Source organism: Aspergillus wentii (genome assembly GCF_001890725.1).
Source record: "Aspergillus wentii DTO 134E9 unplaced genomic scaffold ASPWEscaffold_9, whole genome shotgun sequence".
NCBI lineage: Eukaryota > Fungi > Ascomycota > Eurotiomycetes > Eurotiales > Aspergillaceae > Aspergillus > Aspergillus wentii.
In genome coordinates this window covers 1,655,195-1,671,292 of record NW_024467840.1, presented here as the reverse complement: position 1 = coordinate 1,671,292, position 16,098 = coordinate 1,655,195, and the positions used below count along the sequence as shown (strand labels likewise).

Here is a 16,098-nt window from a genome sequence, read left to right as displayed (position 1 = left end):
TATACCCCGGATTCTAGGTACTATCATATTCCATACAGTCTATTTATCTAGGTAGATATGTCTACTATGTATCCGATGGGCACCATAGCATCTGCATTCATGCATCCTGTATAGTGGCCTAACAGGCAGTCTTGCGTCTTATCTATCAGAATATCCAACACACAATTGCATCCATCCAGACTCTAACCGGCTTGACAGACTCGAGCTCGGACAGGCTCTGAATGATCAGCGCAGAGTTTTTTCATCGCGGGGTTGATCCTCGAATAGAGACGCCTTGGTACCTGGATCAACCCGGATTGCGGGGTATTCAGCCAGGCAATACCAGATGAAACTGCAGGCATTCCATTCTCATTAATAAAAATGGCTCACTTCCCCAACCGTATTACCCCGACATCACCATAAAGGCTGAGGATGAAGCCATTCGGCCTCGTTTTTGCGGGGTTTCCACTTATTCCTTACCTAATGAGGGCCCCGTGGACCGGCGCTCGGCCCTGGGATTGGAGAATGGCTCCGAGTGAGTCGGCTCGAAGGGCCGTTATGAGGTAATGCGTATTCAATGACGTTGAGGGCAGCAAGATCATTTATTAAAATGGATCTGGTGACTGTTAATTCAAGGATATGTATTGTATTGATACGGGATATCTACATAGTACAACTGAATTGAATGGTTGACTTGAATATATTCCAGGCACCTTGCACATGGAGCCTATATATTTCTCCAGACTCCTTAGTATGCAATGCATGATTTGCAGCGATCTTCAGCAAGTCAATTAGAAGACTAAGGTACAGTTGAATTGAATATTAAGAATGAAATGATACTTAATAAGTGCATTCAGTATCAATCACATGATATCATTGGTCCCCAGTTATATCTGGGTACTCAGAGCATAGGTATACTCTTTGAGTGGGTTAAGTTATGATCACTATTCTGCTTATTAACACATGTACAACTATGTACATAAATACTCCGTACCAGTTAAATTGTACCACAAAGACACAGGACAAATGCAAGATGAATCAAGTTGACGTCGTCATCTTGATGAATAGGCTATCAGATGGACATCTGATGATGCATATATGCCAGCTGATATCAGTTAGTAGAAATCATAAACACGTTGATGACAGCATGCCAATATGGTATACCAATGCATACTTTCTGGGGTAAACGAACAACCAGACCGTCTGTGCTGTTTGTATATCTATCATTTGATGATCAAGCGGTCAATAAGAAAAAAAGTCTGTACTTCTGATCGACTCAATAATTCTCCAGACATCCACTGTTCTCAACTCCGGGATTTCTCCGTGTAGCTCCATGAGGAATCCTCCCGATGGGGCGGAGGATCAACAAGGGGAACGCGGTCCGGTGGCTTCCCCACTGACTATCGCCGGATGAAGCGGTGGAAGGATTATGGAATATCGTGAAGTGAATGATATAGCACAATTCAGGGATAGATATCATATCATTATATTAGTGTATGGAGTGGTACTTTGTGGTGGTCGTTGGACTAGTCCAATAGTCCCTGATCCGCTCAAGCAAGGCGCATTCTAGAAGCCCCAGCTGCCCGACAGTCTGGTCGCTGGATCTGCTTGAAGCTATATTGGATGCCCCGGAATCCGGGATGGACGGAGCGTTTCTCATTCCTGGCGGATCTTCGCCTCCATCCCCATTAGTCGCCCTCCCTTTCTTCTCTTCTGGGCTATTTCCTTTGCCCCTTCTTTTCCCTTTTCCCTTTCTCTCCTGCTTCCCCACACTTGCACACGTATGTACTCCATCTTTGTATCTTTTCCCTTTTTTCTCCCCGGAAGATGAGCCCTCTCCGGTTGTTGTTCCCGCACTTCCGACCCGTCGATTTGTTGTGTTGACGATTATTGATTATTGAGACCTTGCGATATACCCGATCGGAGTAAGGCACTGTTTTACTCCTGGCAATCAAGGGATCTTCTTATAAAGACTGTCTCATCTTCTGGCTGTCTTTTCTATTTCATCTTCCTCTTCATCTCCATCTCTCTCTCTCTCTCTCTCTCTCTCTCTCTCTCTCTCTCTCTCTCTCTCTCACGCTATCTCTCTCACTTTACTATACTTTCAGATACTGCATCTGCGTCCCTCTTTGATCTGTGATCTTCATTCCAGACCATCTGTACTACCCAAGATCACACTCTAATATTACATCACATTTCTCAAGAACTATCACATCCTATCTGTGAGTAACTCCCGACTCTTTTCCCTTCGAAAAAAAGGCAATTGATTACATCATGTTCATTCCCGATGAACGGAGTTGCTTTTCGTCTTTCCCTCGGCGATTTTCGGAGATGCGAAATCTAACCAGTACTATATAGATCATCAACATCTACGTCTACAAGACTTTAACAAGACTTCTACCACTACTACCACTACCACTTTTACGATCTTAATCGATCTTCGAGTTTCAAGTCGAACTACACAACTATCTACATAATGGCTTCTCCCATTTCTACCCGTCCTGCTCGTCCTACTGTCATCACTCCCTCCACCTTCACCCAGGACATCTCCCGTGCTATCATGGCCTCCACTCAAGCTCCTAAATATTCGGCTGCCATCGATACCAACCCTCACTCTCTCGAGTACCCTCCTCCCCCTCCTCCCTCTCCGGTCGGTTTCCGGACTCAACCATTCTGGGAGTTGAGAGGACACAACTAAACGGATCATCAAATCATCAAACTATCGACTTTCAGATTGAATCGGATCGGATCGAGAATAACGACTACTTGCATGCATACTGCGTTCTTTTTTGACTGGGATTACTTTATCACTTTACTACTGTACTTGTCTTGGGTTTCATCAGGTGTCCTTGGATCTTAGCGAGTTTTGCATGTTGGTTCTCTTCACTGTACGGAAAAGTTTGGGATTGGGATTGGGTATATTGTATTTATCAATGGATTAATTATCTATCTGCACATATCTGCATAAGAATCGTCCTAGAAACACCCTAGACTGAATAAATTGTAGATGTAGATGTGGATTGTAGATGGAAAGTACCTGTATGACGCCATGTCGAGCTCTGCAGATCGCCTTGTGGATCGCGAATTACCTTGGCCCTTGGGTATTCTCGGAACAGCCTGGGACCCTGGATAATCATCTTCCCTGTCATCCAGTTTGACTGCCGAGGGCAGATTCATCGTTCTTCCTCGGCTGGGCGGATCGGTATTCACGTGACACGTGATATTGATCCGGATATCTCATGATATCCGGATTGAGATTTTTCATATCTTGATTGTTCCTGATAACTGAGTCATGTAGATGCCGTGACATCAGTGACATAAAATCAACCAGAAAATTGAGTTAGTCAACGTTGATGATCTTCTGCGACATCCCCACCCAACTCTGCGTAGATATTCTCCAACGCCGCCATCGCATCAGTATCGCCGTGCATTACCGCTTCATCAAGGCGCTGGATCTCTGCGACTTGCTCTTCCGTACGAGCCCATCCGCGTAGCCGCTCCTCGAGCTCTAGATTCTGGCTCCGTTTCGAACTGTACACAGTCCGGACGGGATCTGTCTCCCCTTTGGCCCGTTTGGCATTCATAAGCCGTTCCAAAAACCGAGACTGGTTGGTCGGGGGTCCCGCCCGACGGGGATTAGTCGTGGAAGAATCTGTAGCTTGAGGATTAATACCGTCCTGATCGGGGACGGGGCCCGAACTGGAAATGAGGTTGGCCTTGCGACCGAGAATTTTGACACGATTAGCGGCGACCAGGTCAAAGTCTTTGCCGCGTTTTAGGGCGGGGATGGCAAAGGAGGAGGCTGAAGTTGGGCCATCGGGATTTGTGTCATCGGTGAGGGGTGCATGGTGACTATTCTCGGGGTGGGTAAAGAAGAGTTCTGTCCCGATCTGGTCGGCCCAAGAGCAGCTAAAAATCTGGTTTTGATAGGAAACGATTGGGTTGGGGGTGTGAAGGCCTAGAATCTGCACTCGCTCAGCTGCGGGGATGGCGCGGTCGGAGTCATCATGTTCGGTCGGAGATGGCAGGATGGAGGTGGCAGTAGTGGTGGCAGTATCAAAGGAAGAGGCAGAAGAGATGGGGGCAGAGGATTCCGGGCGTCGTCGAGGAGGGCGAATTGGGCCGTTGAGAGAGGTGAGGTCCAGGTTGAGATAGACAGACTGTTAAATTAATTATGCCTGTTAACAAATTATTGAGAAACAATGATGAGAAGAAGAAATACCTCCGTCTCAGTATCATGATATTCGTACTCATAATCGGAATCGTCCGAGTCAGCAGCAGGATCAGCCAGCATGGCCGGGTCCAGCGCCAATATTGGCTCGGAGTGTGGCTGCATGATTCCTGTTGGTTGGTGGTCTTTGGGCAGACAAGAGGAGAGCGAAAGACGAAGCAATTGCGAATCAATTCGATCCACTGCAGATCCCCGAGTGCATGCGGTGAGACTGAGGGGGAAAAAGAACTAAGGGATTCTTCCACAGGGCTGGAGATGGGCTGGAGATTGGAATGCTGGAGGTGGATGCAGATGGGAACGTGTGATAGTGATGGTGGTGATGGATGATAATGGAGGATTTTGATATGGACTGTCATATCTTTTTTTTTTCGCTGTCAGGCAGATGAGTTGTACAGCATATCCGAACATCATCACCATCACCATTATCATCATCATCATCATCAAAGGATCAAAGGATCATCTTCTTCCACTGATCATCCCGTGGAACCCCTCCCCTGTCGTTAATGGTCCCTTATTTTTACTTCTTGTTCTTTTTTTCTCCTTCCGTCTCTCTTCCCAACTATCACCGTCATTATTCCCTGGTTCTGTCCTCCACGTTCCTGGCATGACCGCATCTCCCTCTTTCTCCCTTGATCATCCACGAAGATCATGACCTGAAAACAATATCCCCACTGACATCAACAAAAACATTTAGAACCAAGATCTTCAAGCAGTGAGTCAATTGATGTCCCGTCTTTCCGTTCCTGTTCCAGTCCGGCTCTGCGCGGAAGCAAGGGACTATCTGCTTGCCTGCATCCGTCCTCCTCCCCTCCTCCTCTCGCGGTCGCCTCTTTGTTGCCATCTTTTGCCATCTCACCGATATTATTGACAATTAACTAATCTTGCCCTTCCGCCCATTCCCGGTCTCTCCTCACTGGACCATTTCTGTGTGCTTTTCTTTGCTTTTCTGCTGTTCACGGGGCCTCGTTGGTTTCCTGCTGGGCTCGGAAAATATCCATCATGTTCTCGACCGGTGTTGGCTGACTCTGCTGGTTCTTATTATTTCTAGTGTCTCCCACTTCATCCCAGGGCCTGCTCGCCCTAGTTGTTTGGTCATGGTTTTTCTGTTCTTCAATTGTTTTGTCTGCCCCTCATCCCATCTCTCCTCCCCCTCCCTCATCCTCGTCTACCCTTGAATCCTTTCTGCCTGTGGCTGTTCCGACCGACAAACAAGCTGGTCTTCATACTTCGATCGTTGGAAACGAAGCAGAGATTGCTCTCCTCCGTCAATCGCCTTTATCTGATCCATCCGACCAGCTCAATTGCTTACAACAGATGAAGCGGAAAGCCAAGACCGCGATCACTATCTTATCGTCTCTGATCGCCTATGCGTCGATAAACAGCTTGGCCCGCGCCCTCAACCCCACTGCCTTTATCTGGAGCGAGGAAGATAAGGACGAAAGCACTTGGATTGCTTCTTCCAACTCCTTTGTAGACCGCAAAGTCTGTCGCTGGTTTGGTCTCTGCGGTGCCTCGCATTTCCGCCCGGTCTCTGATCGCTTCGGTCACCGTAAGATCGCCGCGGAGCGGGAGGAGGAAGCTCCCCCGCTTTGGCAGTCTTACTGGTCGAGCGGTCAGAACGGGCCGGGCCAGTGGGACGATGCTGAGCGGGCCCGTCGCGAGATCCCCGACTATGTCTTCCAGTATGCTCCTCTCGTGCATCTCTTCTCCAATGAGCAATTCTGGCCAACCGATATCGCCGAACATCTCTTTCACACCACTCCTATGCTGAACTATACCCCAATTCAACCTCAAAAGGTGCACCCGACTTTGGATGATCTCAGCGAATTGAACCAATGGAACAGAGCCCGCAACGTGTTTCTGACCAGCACAGACAATGTCGAAGATCGCCCTTCCTGGCTGGAAGGCGACAAAAACATTCCCGTATCGGCTACGGACGGGACTGAGGAGTCTTGGGCTGACTGGGATGGCCGTGTTGACGGGGATATCCCGGGGGATACAGACGAGGACAGAGCCAAATGGTATGACACCGATCAGCCGCTCCGCACACAGGCGGATAGTGATCCATCGGATGATGAGGATTCCCAGCCCGGGAATCCCTTCAGCGATGAAGATCTGGAGGAGCTACGAAGGAGGTACGGCGGACATCGTATTCAGGTTCAAAAGACTGGCGGGCGCAGCGATGCACCAGCTGTCTTGGTCGTGATCGACAAAGGGAATGGGATTATCGACGCATTCTGGTTCTATTTCTACAGTTTCAACCTTGGCAACGCTGTCCTGAATGTGCGATTTGGAAATCATGTTGGCGACTGGGAGCATTGCCTTGTGCGATTCCACCATGGCAAACCCAAGGCGCTCTTTTTCAGCGCTCATTCGGCGGGCGAAGCGTACAGCTATGAAGCGGTTGAGAAGATTGGTGAACGGGTAAGTCAAGTCTAAACAGAATTGCTTTGGCCTTGGGGGCTAACTCATACGCTATTTAGCCTGTCATCTACTCTGCAGTAGGCAGCCATGCAATGTATGCCACCCCTGGAGTACACCCATACGTCCTTCCATGGGGTCTACTCCACGACCAGACTGATCGGGGTCCTCTCTGGGACCCTCTCCTGAATTCCCACACCTATACATACGACCTTGTTAACGATACCTTACGTGCATCTACCGCTAATCCTTCTGCTCCTACCGAATGGTTTTACTTCAGAGGCCACTGGGGCGACAAGTTTTATCCACTGGGAGATGATCGTCAATATCGCTTCGCTGGCCAGTATCACTACGTCAGCGGCCCGCTTGGCCCTCGTTTCAAACATCTCGATCGTCACAAGGTTTGCCAGGGCCCCGACAACAGTCCCTGCGTGATTAAAAATTGGATTGGCGAAAGCCAACGAGCCAAGCGCTGGGCCAGTTCTGGAACTGGCGAAGAACACTCTTGAAATATACCCAACCGCATCGATTGAGTCGAATGCTATCTCACAAATGACGTACTGGGCAAGGCGTTCAGTGTTATCTGCTTTTTTCTTTTCGTTTCTTGATTTACGTTTTGATTTCTTTCTATCATATACCCCGAAATGCGGAGTTTTTTTTGATTGTTGATCGATCAACTAGATCATCGCCAAGTGCTAGATGAGAAGTTTGACGACTTGTGACGGACAATGCCACTCAACGCTTATATATCATTATATATCATATCGATATTGGAAGCCGGAGTTACAATTTTGGCTATGGATGAATGCGTTTTTGTTTGATTTCGGTTAGGATGATTTACTTGCTATTGGATGGAAGAAGATGAATATATGCGTCAAGACTAGGGTTAAATCAAAGCGCTCTCCTCAATATTCTTCCAGGTTGACATAATAGATCCCATCCATTCACCAATCGATGATAAGCACTCAATGATTACTTCTATAAAAGAGTAGCCAGGAGTGAATAGCTTAAGACGAATTTATTCGATTCGATACCAACTCAAAGAAATAATATAATTAACCCCTCCTCATATTTCAAACCAACGTGTACACGAAAAGGAAGGAAATATAATTAAATAGAAGAAAGAAGAAAAAAGGCGCCCAGAAAAAGAACTATTCGTTCAGAGGTGCTCTCTGGCAATCGAATCTGATTGACGATAAAAACGCAAATAGAAAGAGGTATTTGCTGGATATGGAAAAAAAAAGAAAACAAAACAAATTGAACCGTAGGACTAGAACCGTTGAACCATAGAAGACAAAGGATATAGACGAGAAGAAAACACCATTTAACCCATACAACTTGAAAATAAAGCTTCAAGTATAAAGATGAACAAGAGGAAAGGGAACAAAAAGAAAGCCAAGGGAACGAATTGACCGGGGCGGGATATATTGGAGATCAACCGGTCTGATCAAAAAGACAAACCCAAATGCGCGACACTTGAACGCCAAGATAGAAAGGAAGACTCGCAGAGTGTCTGGGAAAATGAACAGAGGAGAAACAAGGATGCGAAGGAGAGAACCCAGTTGAAATGAAAAGGAACGAAGATACAACCCAGTGACAAACGCCTGAGCTTAGAAGATGAAGAAAGAAAAACCCGGAAGCTTCCAAAGTGTACCATAACCATCACGTTTCCAACGCCGTATTCCAGATTTCAAAGAATGAAGTCTTTGTTTCATCGCTTGCTCCGTCAAGGATATCGAGAAACACCATAACCATCATGAGATGGACCGAAAGGACGATGTATGCCGGTCCTTACACCCGTGTTGCCCGCTTGCGTAGTCCGAATTCCTGTTCTTGGATTTCCCGAATCAGACGTAAACTATCGGCATCCGGTTCGCCTTCAGCTATACGTTTCGTATTCTTGCCAGATTGACCAGGGGACAGGGAAGTAGCATGGCGATCAAACTTCTTGTCGGTCGTGAGCGAGGAGCTCTTCTTTGCGTGCGATGACGAGGGACGCGAAGAAGGCTTCTTCGAAGCTGACGGGCCGGGTGTGGTCTTGTGCGCGACTGTACTTGTTCCCCCAAAAGACGACCGACGAGCAAATGGCGTATGCGTTGGTAGCTTCGCAATCTTAGTCGCTTGGGCCTCGGGTATATATCGATCAACATGGCGAGGTTGACGTGACGAATGGCGGGAACTTGAAGTTGGAGTATGGAGGACAGCATGCTCCCCTTCGCCGTCAGCTTGGTCATGGGGAACATCCGTCTCGTCTGCCAACGAGGTTGGTGGAGAGACAAGGGTGGTTGTTGGCTGGGAAGACACAGGTATGGTGTTGACTTCCTTTGTGACCATAGTGTCGGTTTGAAATGCAGGTGGTGAGGCGTATGAAGTTTGACCCAGTGGGGCTTCTTTTGTCGTCTCGGCTACACCTACCTGTGGCCGGACTATCTTTGTGGAATGAACTCCCTCGTGGGCATGATCAGACGAGTGTGGGCGTGCATTTGACATCTCGCCCTCTCGCCTACTGAGGTTCGCCGGTCTCACCACAGGAGATGTGCTCTCCTGCTTCGGTTTCTTGTGTGCCGTTAAGATGGCATCATCCTCGTTCCGGGGTCGTTTTGCGGAACTGCTAGCTCGGGGTTTTGAACGTTCTTGGGCCTTAACGGGATCTACTCTGCCATATTCGTCATGAATGCAACGACGCTTGGCCAACAGTTAGTAAAGACGGGGAGTTCATTAGAACAGAAGGGATACTACGAACCTTGCTCTTTCGGCAATCATCACAGGCCTTGCTTCGCCCCTTCTTCCCCGAGTGAACACCATCAGGGCTCACATCATGAAGTCTGTTCGCGGACGCGTTGGGGGTGCTCAAGATTGTTGGGTTGTATTTTCCAGAGCCCTCGAAGTGATCCAGTCCCATCACGTTGCCGCCTTCTTGAAGACCAGCCTCTGATGCGATCGCTGCCAGGGAGTTCAACGCGGACGCGGCATCATGTGCCAACGATGATTGATTTTGCCCCGGTCCAAAGGCACTAACAGCCATGTGCTTATTTGATACCGTGTCACTTTGCTCGTCCTTGTGGCGACATCGTATCCGGCGCTTGCGACACGCATCACAGGCAACTCTCTTCGGCCCTAAACCGGATCCTCGAGGAGCAGTACGAGGTTTGGGGACAGACTCTTCCTTCATTGTTGTACCTGACGACGACCCATTGGCCAGTAGGGGAGTATCGGTGTCAGGTGGCACGGGCGAATCCCTGCTGATAGGCCCGGGGTTAATGGTGTCCGAAGTCGCAGAAGAGACTGGTATTTGTTCCGGAAGTCGCTGCACGGCCTGTCTCTCGGCATACATGCGCTGATTGTCTGCATTGCGCTCTGAGCGACGGCTGGGTCGCCCTGCCGGCTTCTTCTCTGTGAAGCTGATTTTGGCATTGCTTTCAATCACCCCGGGGCGGATCCATTGCGGTGCTTGTTCGTTCCCGCGCTTCCATGCAACCCATATTGCGAAATTCCTGATTGTATCTACTGGATCCCCTTGACCCTTTGGGATAGATCGCTTGATTGCATTCCTGGCATCAATAGTGACACCGTCGACAATGTAGGAGCCTGCAATAAGCGCTGTCCGCAGGAGGTACTTGACTAAATCAGGCAAACCTTCCAGTTCGGCTTGAGAATAGAAGCGAGAATTATGATAGGGAGAGCCAGGAGGCGGGGTGTTTGCCAGCTCTCCGAACTCGTAGTAGATTGGATATTCTCGGTGGAAGCGATAGTTCTCATCTTGCATGAACATATCGAGAACACTCTGGGGAATAGGATCCTCCTCAAGATACTTCAATGCCGTGTACCATTGGATTTTCTGGAAGAAGGGATATCTGAACTTCCTGGGTACCTTGGTGTCTTTCTCGATTTTTGAGATCTTGATCTGCATGCCGTAGTTCAACCTAGTTAGAAAGTTGCCACCGATAACCAGGCTGTTCTCAGGAGTCCAGACAGCATGAATCCAACCAGAAGGAATGAGCATAGTGTCGCCTTCCGAAAGATCAACGCGATAACATTCTTTTGTTTGGTCACCAAGGAAGGTGGTGTCTTGAGCAGGCGAATTGCACCATTCCTCGTATTTCTTGAGATGCTTATCCTTCGGAGGTATGAAGAAAAATGTCTTCTTGCCTTTGAGAATATGGTAAAAGACCGATGAACCGCCAAAGTCAATGTGAAAGTCGGTATAACAATTAGCGACGGACATTAAGGTGTAGAATTGAACCTTAGGGTAGTCGCCAATCCCCTGTAGCTCTTTGGGCCATACTGCATCCTGGAGGTCGAGATCACGCACAATCTTTGGTCGGCGAATTAACCTGCCTAGTCTGCTCTGTGAAACCTCCAGGCTGATGACGTTCCTGACGACCTTAGCCCCGGTGCTCTCATAGTAATCAGCCCACTTCTGCATGTTCCATCGCTTATCCTCGCCCTGTTGGGATTTAACATCGATAACTTCCACCCTTTCTTCCGGGCCATATAATTCGGCGACAGCTCTGACGGTGAGGCCATCGGGAATAACCATGTCCAGTTGATCCTGGCCACAATCAATCACTTGCTCCTGAGCCTGGCCTTCTTCCGGGAGATGCTCGAGTAGCTCGTCAAACATCTCTTGGGTGGGAGCATTTTGAACAAGGTTGTCGTATTCCGAGTCAGTTTCCGGGGTCAGATCATGGCGGGCATTCAAATGGGCAGGAATCACAATTGGTTCTGTCATTCCACTGCCACGTTCAAAATACTCGGCAGTGACCAATGTAGGGTCCATCCGAGCAAAACTTTCAGGAAGGAAACGAATCTTGCCTTGTCGGATGGGCTCGATGTAGTGGTGTTCCATGGAATCGGTGGCTGTCTTGACAAGTCCCTGGTGGAGACCCGCATAGTCAATGGCAGTGCGGGCGCGAGACGATTTGCGTACAAACGTAGTCTGCCCATAGACTGGCCGGCACCCACGGCAGATAAACTTATCAACGGTACGAATTTCACGATCACTCTTGAACCCGGCGCAGACGATATGGAACCATCGCTTGCAACCATCGCAACTGATCCATGTCACTTCGCCTTGTTCCTCCGTGTCCATTGGGATCCGGACCAGGTTGCAGGCAGCACAGCTCGCTTGGTTGGGCTCTTCGGGATGGGCATCCTCCATTTTGGCGGACAAACCCATTGGTTTGGGGAGCGTAGCATTGGACATGGCACCAGAATGTTGTGTGTCTATATGCACATCATTCCCTTGAGTGTGGTTTTCTGAATCCCACCTGATAGTATCTTCACCTTCCTCTTGCCAAATGATGGGCGGAAGGGTAGAGGAGCTGGTGTTAGGTCGTGCTCCACGAACGACTGGCCGGGAGATGACAGCGGAGCCGTCAGACTGTGATCTCATCCGAGAGGGCGGGAAGTTATTACTCCCAAGACCATTGAACGCAAATTTTTCATCTTCCGGTCCCGCATGGACTCCCCCGAAGCCAACCTTGGTCTGACGTTTCGTTTCACCTCCGTAATGATTGTACGACTCATCCGTGTTAAGTCGCTTCGATGAATGGGTGGTAGGAGGGAAGTTGCTTGGTCTGGCAAAGTTTAGCAGGAGCTCTGCATCCGTCTTCATGCTATCCAGGACGGAGTGGTGATTTGCATCGGGTCCCGCGCCCGCCCGGGGATGAAACGGCGAAGGGTCTTTCTCCGACCGCGGGCGCTTGGCAGGACGTTCGGGAGGTTCTATAGGTTCGGAGGGGAAGAGAGGTATCGCAGATGTGGAATTCTGGGACGGAGGTCTGTAGGAAAGAGGTGCGAATGTAGGGCTCGTTGCTAAAGCAATTGTCGCAAGAGTATCGATCGTAGAACTCGACCTGCCATGGCCGGATCGGTGATGAACCCCACCATCTGCTGCAGCATATCTTCCATTGTTCGCTGTGAACTGATCGCAATCAGAACTCGCAGCCCGAGGGCCTCCGCGGTCCGCCCATGAAGCACGGAAATCGGTAGTCGTGGTTGGTGAAATCGGTTCGACGGCGCGTCGCGGAGGCGAAGGAGTGCGGTACCGTGGCGGCCGGCTGCCAAGATGATTCAAAAAGGACGTCGTCCCAATCATCTTTAAGCAAGAGTTGGGAGACTCGAGGGGGGATCACGGAGGAGGGCCGGAAGAGAGACGGTGCAAAAAAAAGCTGTGCTTGCGGCAGGCGGGTGCAAAGCGGGGGTGTTTGACCACGCGGGCTAGAGAGAGGCCACCGCAGGCGAAGGGAAGGTCATCCCTGGCAGAATGAGAAGCGCACGATAAACAATGAGATGAAAGCCGGGATCGAATAAAACAAAAAGCGCTGTCGGGGGAGGGGGATGGATGGAGAAGAATCGCGCGGCGGAGGATAGTTGAGGGGGTGGGAAAGTTGAGTCGCTGCCGACTAGTCGAGAGCGGCGGGAGTGGCAGACCGAGAGCGAGAGCGAGGAGGCAGCGCAGCTGCTTCGGAGAGGGGAACGAAGCGACTGCAGAAACGGACGGAAAGCAGAAGATATACAACCGGCGATATAGGAGGATTGGAGGATGCGTCGTTCAAATGGATAAGATGGTGGGAATAGATCTAGAGGGAGTGAAAGAGGGCAGGTGAAAGAGAGGAAGCGCGAGGGTGAAGAGAGACAGCGGGCGCGCTGCCACATCGTTTGCGGCCGAACATACCAGGGGAACACAATGATAGAGCACGGCCTGGGCTGAGCGGTCTTTGATTCCGATCTACGGGGTATACACAGTACATTGGTATTTTACTTGAGGCAATTCCTCGAACTCATCCGCCGTTTACCATCCATCAAGGAGCGGATCATCTCGTCGTTGTCGATTGCTGTCGCTGCAGCGTGAGGCTCAACGGTGGCTCTAGTCCCGATCGGGAAAGGCAGCCCCCCCAATCCGAACCTCGTGCTGGTCTCTGCGCTCCGCCATCGCGATTGTCGGTTTTATCTCTTCTCCTCTTCTTCCTTCTCTTCTGCTTTTTCTATCTGCACGATCCCTCTCTGGGTATCTGTATCATCTTCAACTCCTCCGCTTGATCATTTCTGGACCGAATTTGTCCCCCCGAGAATGAGCCGAAAGCTCGCCCCCGAAGCCAATCGGTAAGTCCTGTCTGCCCTTGATTCAATCTGCCCCTCCTCCCATCACAAGATGCCACAGCTGTTCTTCACCGCACATGTGGTTATATGAAATGGATTTGGGTGTGTTGATCTTCCGGCAATCTGGCTAACTGAGATTTCTGTCGTTTCGTTTAGGATTCTCTTTGTCAAGAACCTCAAGTACGTTTTATCTTGCAATGAATCACTACCCCTCTGAACCGAAATTTGGACCATCAATCTTTGCAAATTTCCCCTAGGTTTTATATTGGATAGGCGATGCTAGTGTTTGTGACTTTGCGGCTAACAGGATGGTTTCTGCAGCTATAACGTCACTGCAGAACAGCTATTCGACCTCTTCGGCAAATTTGGACCCATCCGGTGAGCTAGCCTCAGGAGAGCAGGGATCTCTACTATCCCATGCAACTGTCATTAACTGACGTTTTTTATCGCCAGGCAAATACGCCAGGGTATTGCAAACAACTCGAAGGGCACCGCGTTTGTTGTATACGAAGACGTTCACGACGCCAAACAGGCATGCGATAAGCTCAATGGATTCAATTTTCAGAACAGATACCTCGTCGGTATGTGATTATTTTCAGTGTCAAAAGGGGCGATTGTCACTAATACCTCTTTCCTATCAGTTCTATATCATCAGCCGGAAAAAATGCTTCGGTCGAAAGAGGATCTTGCAGAAAGACAAGACAATTTGGAGCGTCTCAAACAGCAGCATGGTATAGAATGATATGATGGTTTCTTTCTCGCTTTCTCTCGGTACCCTCTGCAGACATCTAGCTGCGTGTTGTCTGTTGTCTATAATGGGTTGGTTGTGGGGTTTCTGGCGTTTTACTCCTATGGGTTTCGTGGCTCTTGTTCATGGGTATTGAAGGCTGTTCGCGGGTGGAAGAAGGCTTCGATCATGGTCCAGGGAAATGATTCAGAATGGGCTTTTGAGGCCGGGATCCCTCCTGTTATCGATCAGTCGATATTATCAATATGAATCTGAATTTCCGACCACGGTCGGTTTGCTTTACTGATGACATAACGTTTTCATATACGCTGTATCCCTGTATGCATATTAAATTCTACAAATCACTACTCTGTTTAACTATTGATATGAATGGGATGGTCGGGCCATTATGATCATGATCGTCAATATATTGTGGAGGACTTGACAGTCGAGGATAATAGCTGTCTAGTGTCCACCTTGTCGGATCTGCATGGTAAGTCTGGGTACTATTCCCATTGGCAGTTTGATGAGTTTATCTGCAGCCCTTCATTAGTCCTGGGTCGCATCCAAACTGTGTAGCATTCGAGCATCTTTATTGCATGAAATCCTGCTAATTAGTTTGAATTATCGTGTTTGCAAGTATGACACATCCAGTGGGAAGGGCATTCATTACTTGACTTTTTCATATGATCATTTGCTCATTTGCCTGCGCCCAGCTTGGCGTAAGACCAGTTCAATAAAACACCCACATCGTACGGAGTACATCGCGAATATTCAAAGAGCATGTTCAATACCTTTTTCCAAGTCAAAAAAGTATTAAATTGACATTTATCTCAGTATCTCCAGGATAATACTCTGTCACTCGAGTACGTAGATCCTAAGTAAGCTCGATCTAACCTAATGCGGTTAGTTCCATTGGACGGCCCCACCAACTTTTTCCTCAAGATTTTCTTCTTCCGTTCTGGAAATTCTTCCATCTTCAACCTCCAATTAATTACAGACCTGCAATACGGCAGTGATCCTTTGAGTGAGCCACTGATATTCAAGACTCATCTTAACCCCTTATCCGAAACCATGTCTGGAGAGCCCAATGCCGGTATGTGCCATCAAATCTTTGTCGAAATCTGCGCCAGATAAAACTGACTTGATATAGCCTGGCCCATCGCCGATGAGGCCCTCACTCAGAGTCTCCTGGACCTCGTCCAGCAGGCCTCTCACTACCGCCAGCTGAAGAAGGGTGCCAACGAAGGTAAGCTGTAATCGATGGATGTCTCGGGTCACCTGCTAACATTTGAGACAACTAGCCACCAAGACCCTCAATCGCGGAACCGCTGAGCTCGTTATCCTCGCTGCCGATACCTCTCCTTTGGCTATTCTTCTTCACTTGCCTCTCCTTTGTGAAGACAAGAATGTTGGATACAGTCCGTGGAATCTACCATTTATTTATAAAACTTTGCTAATTATAAATCGCAGTCTACGTCCCCAGCAAGCTTGCCCTGGGTCGCGCGACCGGTGTGTCTCGTCCCGTAATTGCGGCCAGTATCACCACGAACGAGGCCAGTGACCTCATGGGCCAGATCAGAGCTATCAAGGACAAGGTTGAGAGACTCATGATCTAAGAAATATGATTCGGGAT

At 49.0% G+C, this 16,098-nt stretch overlaps 6 protein-coding genes across 6 annotated transcripts; 4 read left to right on the top strand and 2 right to left on the bottom strand.

Annotated features, from left to right (window-relative positions):
* Window positions 1-2,253: 2,253 nt before the first annotated feature.
* ASPWEDRAFT_177356 (uncharacterized protein) lies at window positions 2,254-2,677 on the top strand (the record flags this gene model as incomplete). Its single annotated transcript, XM_040831643.1, has 2 exons — window positions 2,254-2,326; window positions 2,373-2,677. 2 exons carry the CDS (start codon window positions 2,254-2,256, stop codon window positions 2,675-2,677), a joined length of 378 nt encoding a protein of 125 aa, XP_040684383.1.
* A 646-nt stretch (window positions 2,678-3,323) lies between these two features.
* ASPWEDRAFT_32863 (TFIIIC subunit 6 family protein) lies at window positions 3,324-4,315 on the bottom strand (the record flags this gene model as incomplete). Its single annotated transcript, XM_040833718.1, has 2 exons — window positions 3,324-4,139; window positions 4,202-4,315. 2 exons carry the CDS (start codon window positions 4,313-4,315, stop codon window positions 3,324-3,326), a joined length of 930 nt encoding a protein of 309 aa, XP_040684382.1.
* A 1,209-nt stretch (window positions 4,316-5,524) lies between these two features.
* Window positions 5,525-7,140, top strand: ASPWEDRAFT_55229 (uncharacterized protein; the record flags this gene model as incomplete). The annotated part of the gene is made up of 2 exons (XM_040838177.1): window positions 5,525-6,634; window positions 6,694-7,140. The coding sequence occupies 2 exons, from the start codon at window positions 5,525-5,527 to the stop codon at window positions 7,138-7,140; spliced, it is 1,557 nt and encodes a 518-aa protein (XP_040684381.1).
* A 1,282-nt stretch (window positions 7,141-8,422) lies between these two features.
* On the bottom strand, window positions 8,423-12,731 carry jhd1 ([Histone H3]-lysine-36 demethylase; the record flags this gene model as incomplete). Its single annotated transcript, XM_040833717.1, has 2 exons — window positions 8,423-9,316; window positions 9,375-12,731. 2 exons carry the CDS (start codon window positions 12,729-12,731, stop codon window positions 8,423-8,425), a joined length of 4,251 nt encoding a protein of 1,416 aa, XP_040684380.1.
* A 488-nt stretch (window positions 12,732-13,219) lies between these two features.
* Window positions 13,220-14,665, top strand: ASPWEDRAFT_725061 (putative pre-mRNA branch site protein p14). Its single transcript, XM_040839249.1, has 5 exons — window positions 13,220-13,738; window positions 13,892-13,915; window positions 14,057-14,113; window positions 14,189-14,316; window positions 14,377-14,665. The coding sequence occupies exons 1-5, from the start codon at window positions 13,707-13,709 to the stop codon at window positions 14,475-14,477; spliced, it is 342 nt and encodes a 113-aa protein (XP_040684379.1). The 5' UTR covers window positions 13,220-13,706; the 3' UTR covers window positions 14,478-14,665.
* An 871-nt stretch (window positions 14,666-15,536) lies between these two features.
* Window positions 15,537-16,081, top strand: ASPWEDRAFT_55226 (uncharacterized protein; the record flags this gene model as incomplete). Its single annotated transcript, XM_040838176.1, has 4 exons — window positions 15,537-15,558; window positions 15,616-15,711; window positions 15,767-15,883; window positions 15,936-16,081. 4 exons carry the CDS (start codon window positions 15,537-15,539, stop codon window positions 16,079-16,081), a joined length of 381 nt encoding a protein of 126 aa, XP_040684378.1.
* Between the last annotated feature and the right edge of the window lie 17 nt (window positions 16,082-16,098).

What these genes read in the sequence shown, in the direction of transcription:
- ASPWEDRAFT_725061 (XM_040839249.1), top strand. Translation starts at nt 13,707, where the DNA reads ATGAGCCGAAAGCTCGCCCCCGAAGCCAATCG. An exon ending in CTCTTTGTCAAGAACCTCAA is followed by an intron (nt 13,916 to 14,056) that starts GTACGTTTTATC and finishes TGGTTTCTGCAG; the next exon opens with CTATAACGTCACTGCAGAAC. An exon ending in TCAGAACAGATACCTCGTCG is followed by an intron (nt 14,317 to 14,376) that starts GTATGTGATTAT and finishes CTTTCCTATCAG; the next exon opens with TTCTATATCATCAGCCGGAA.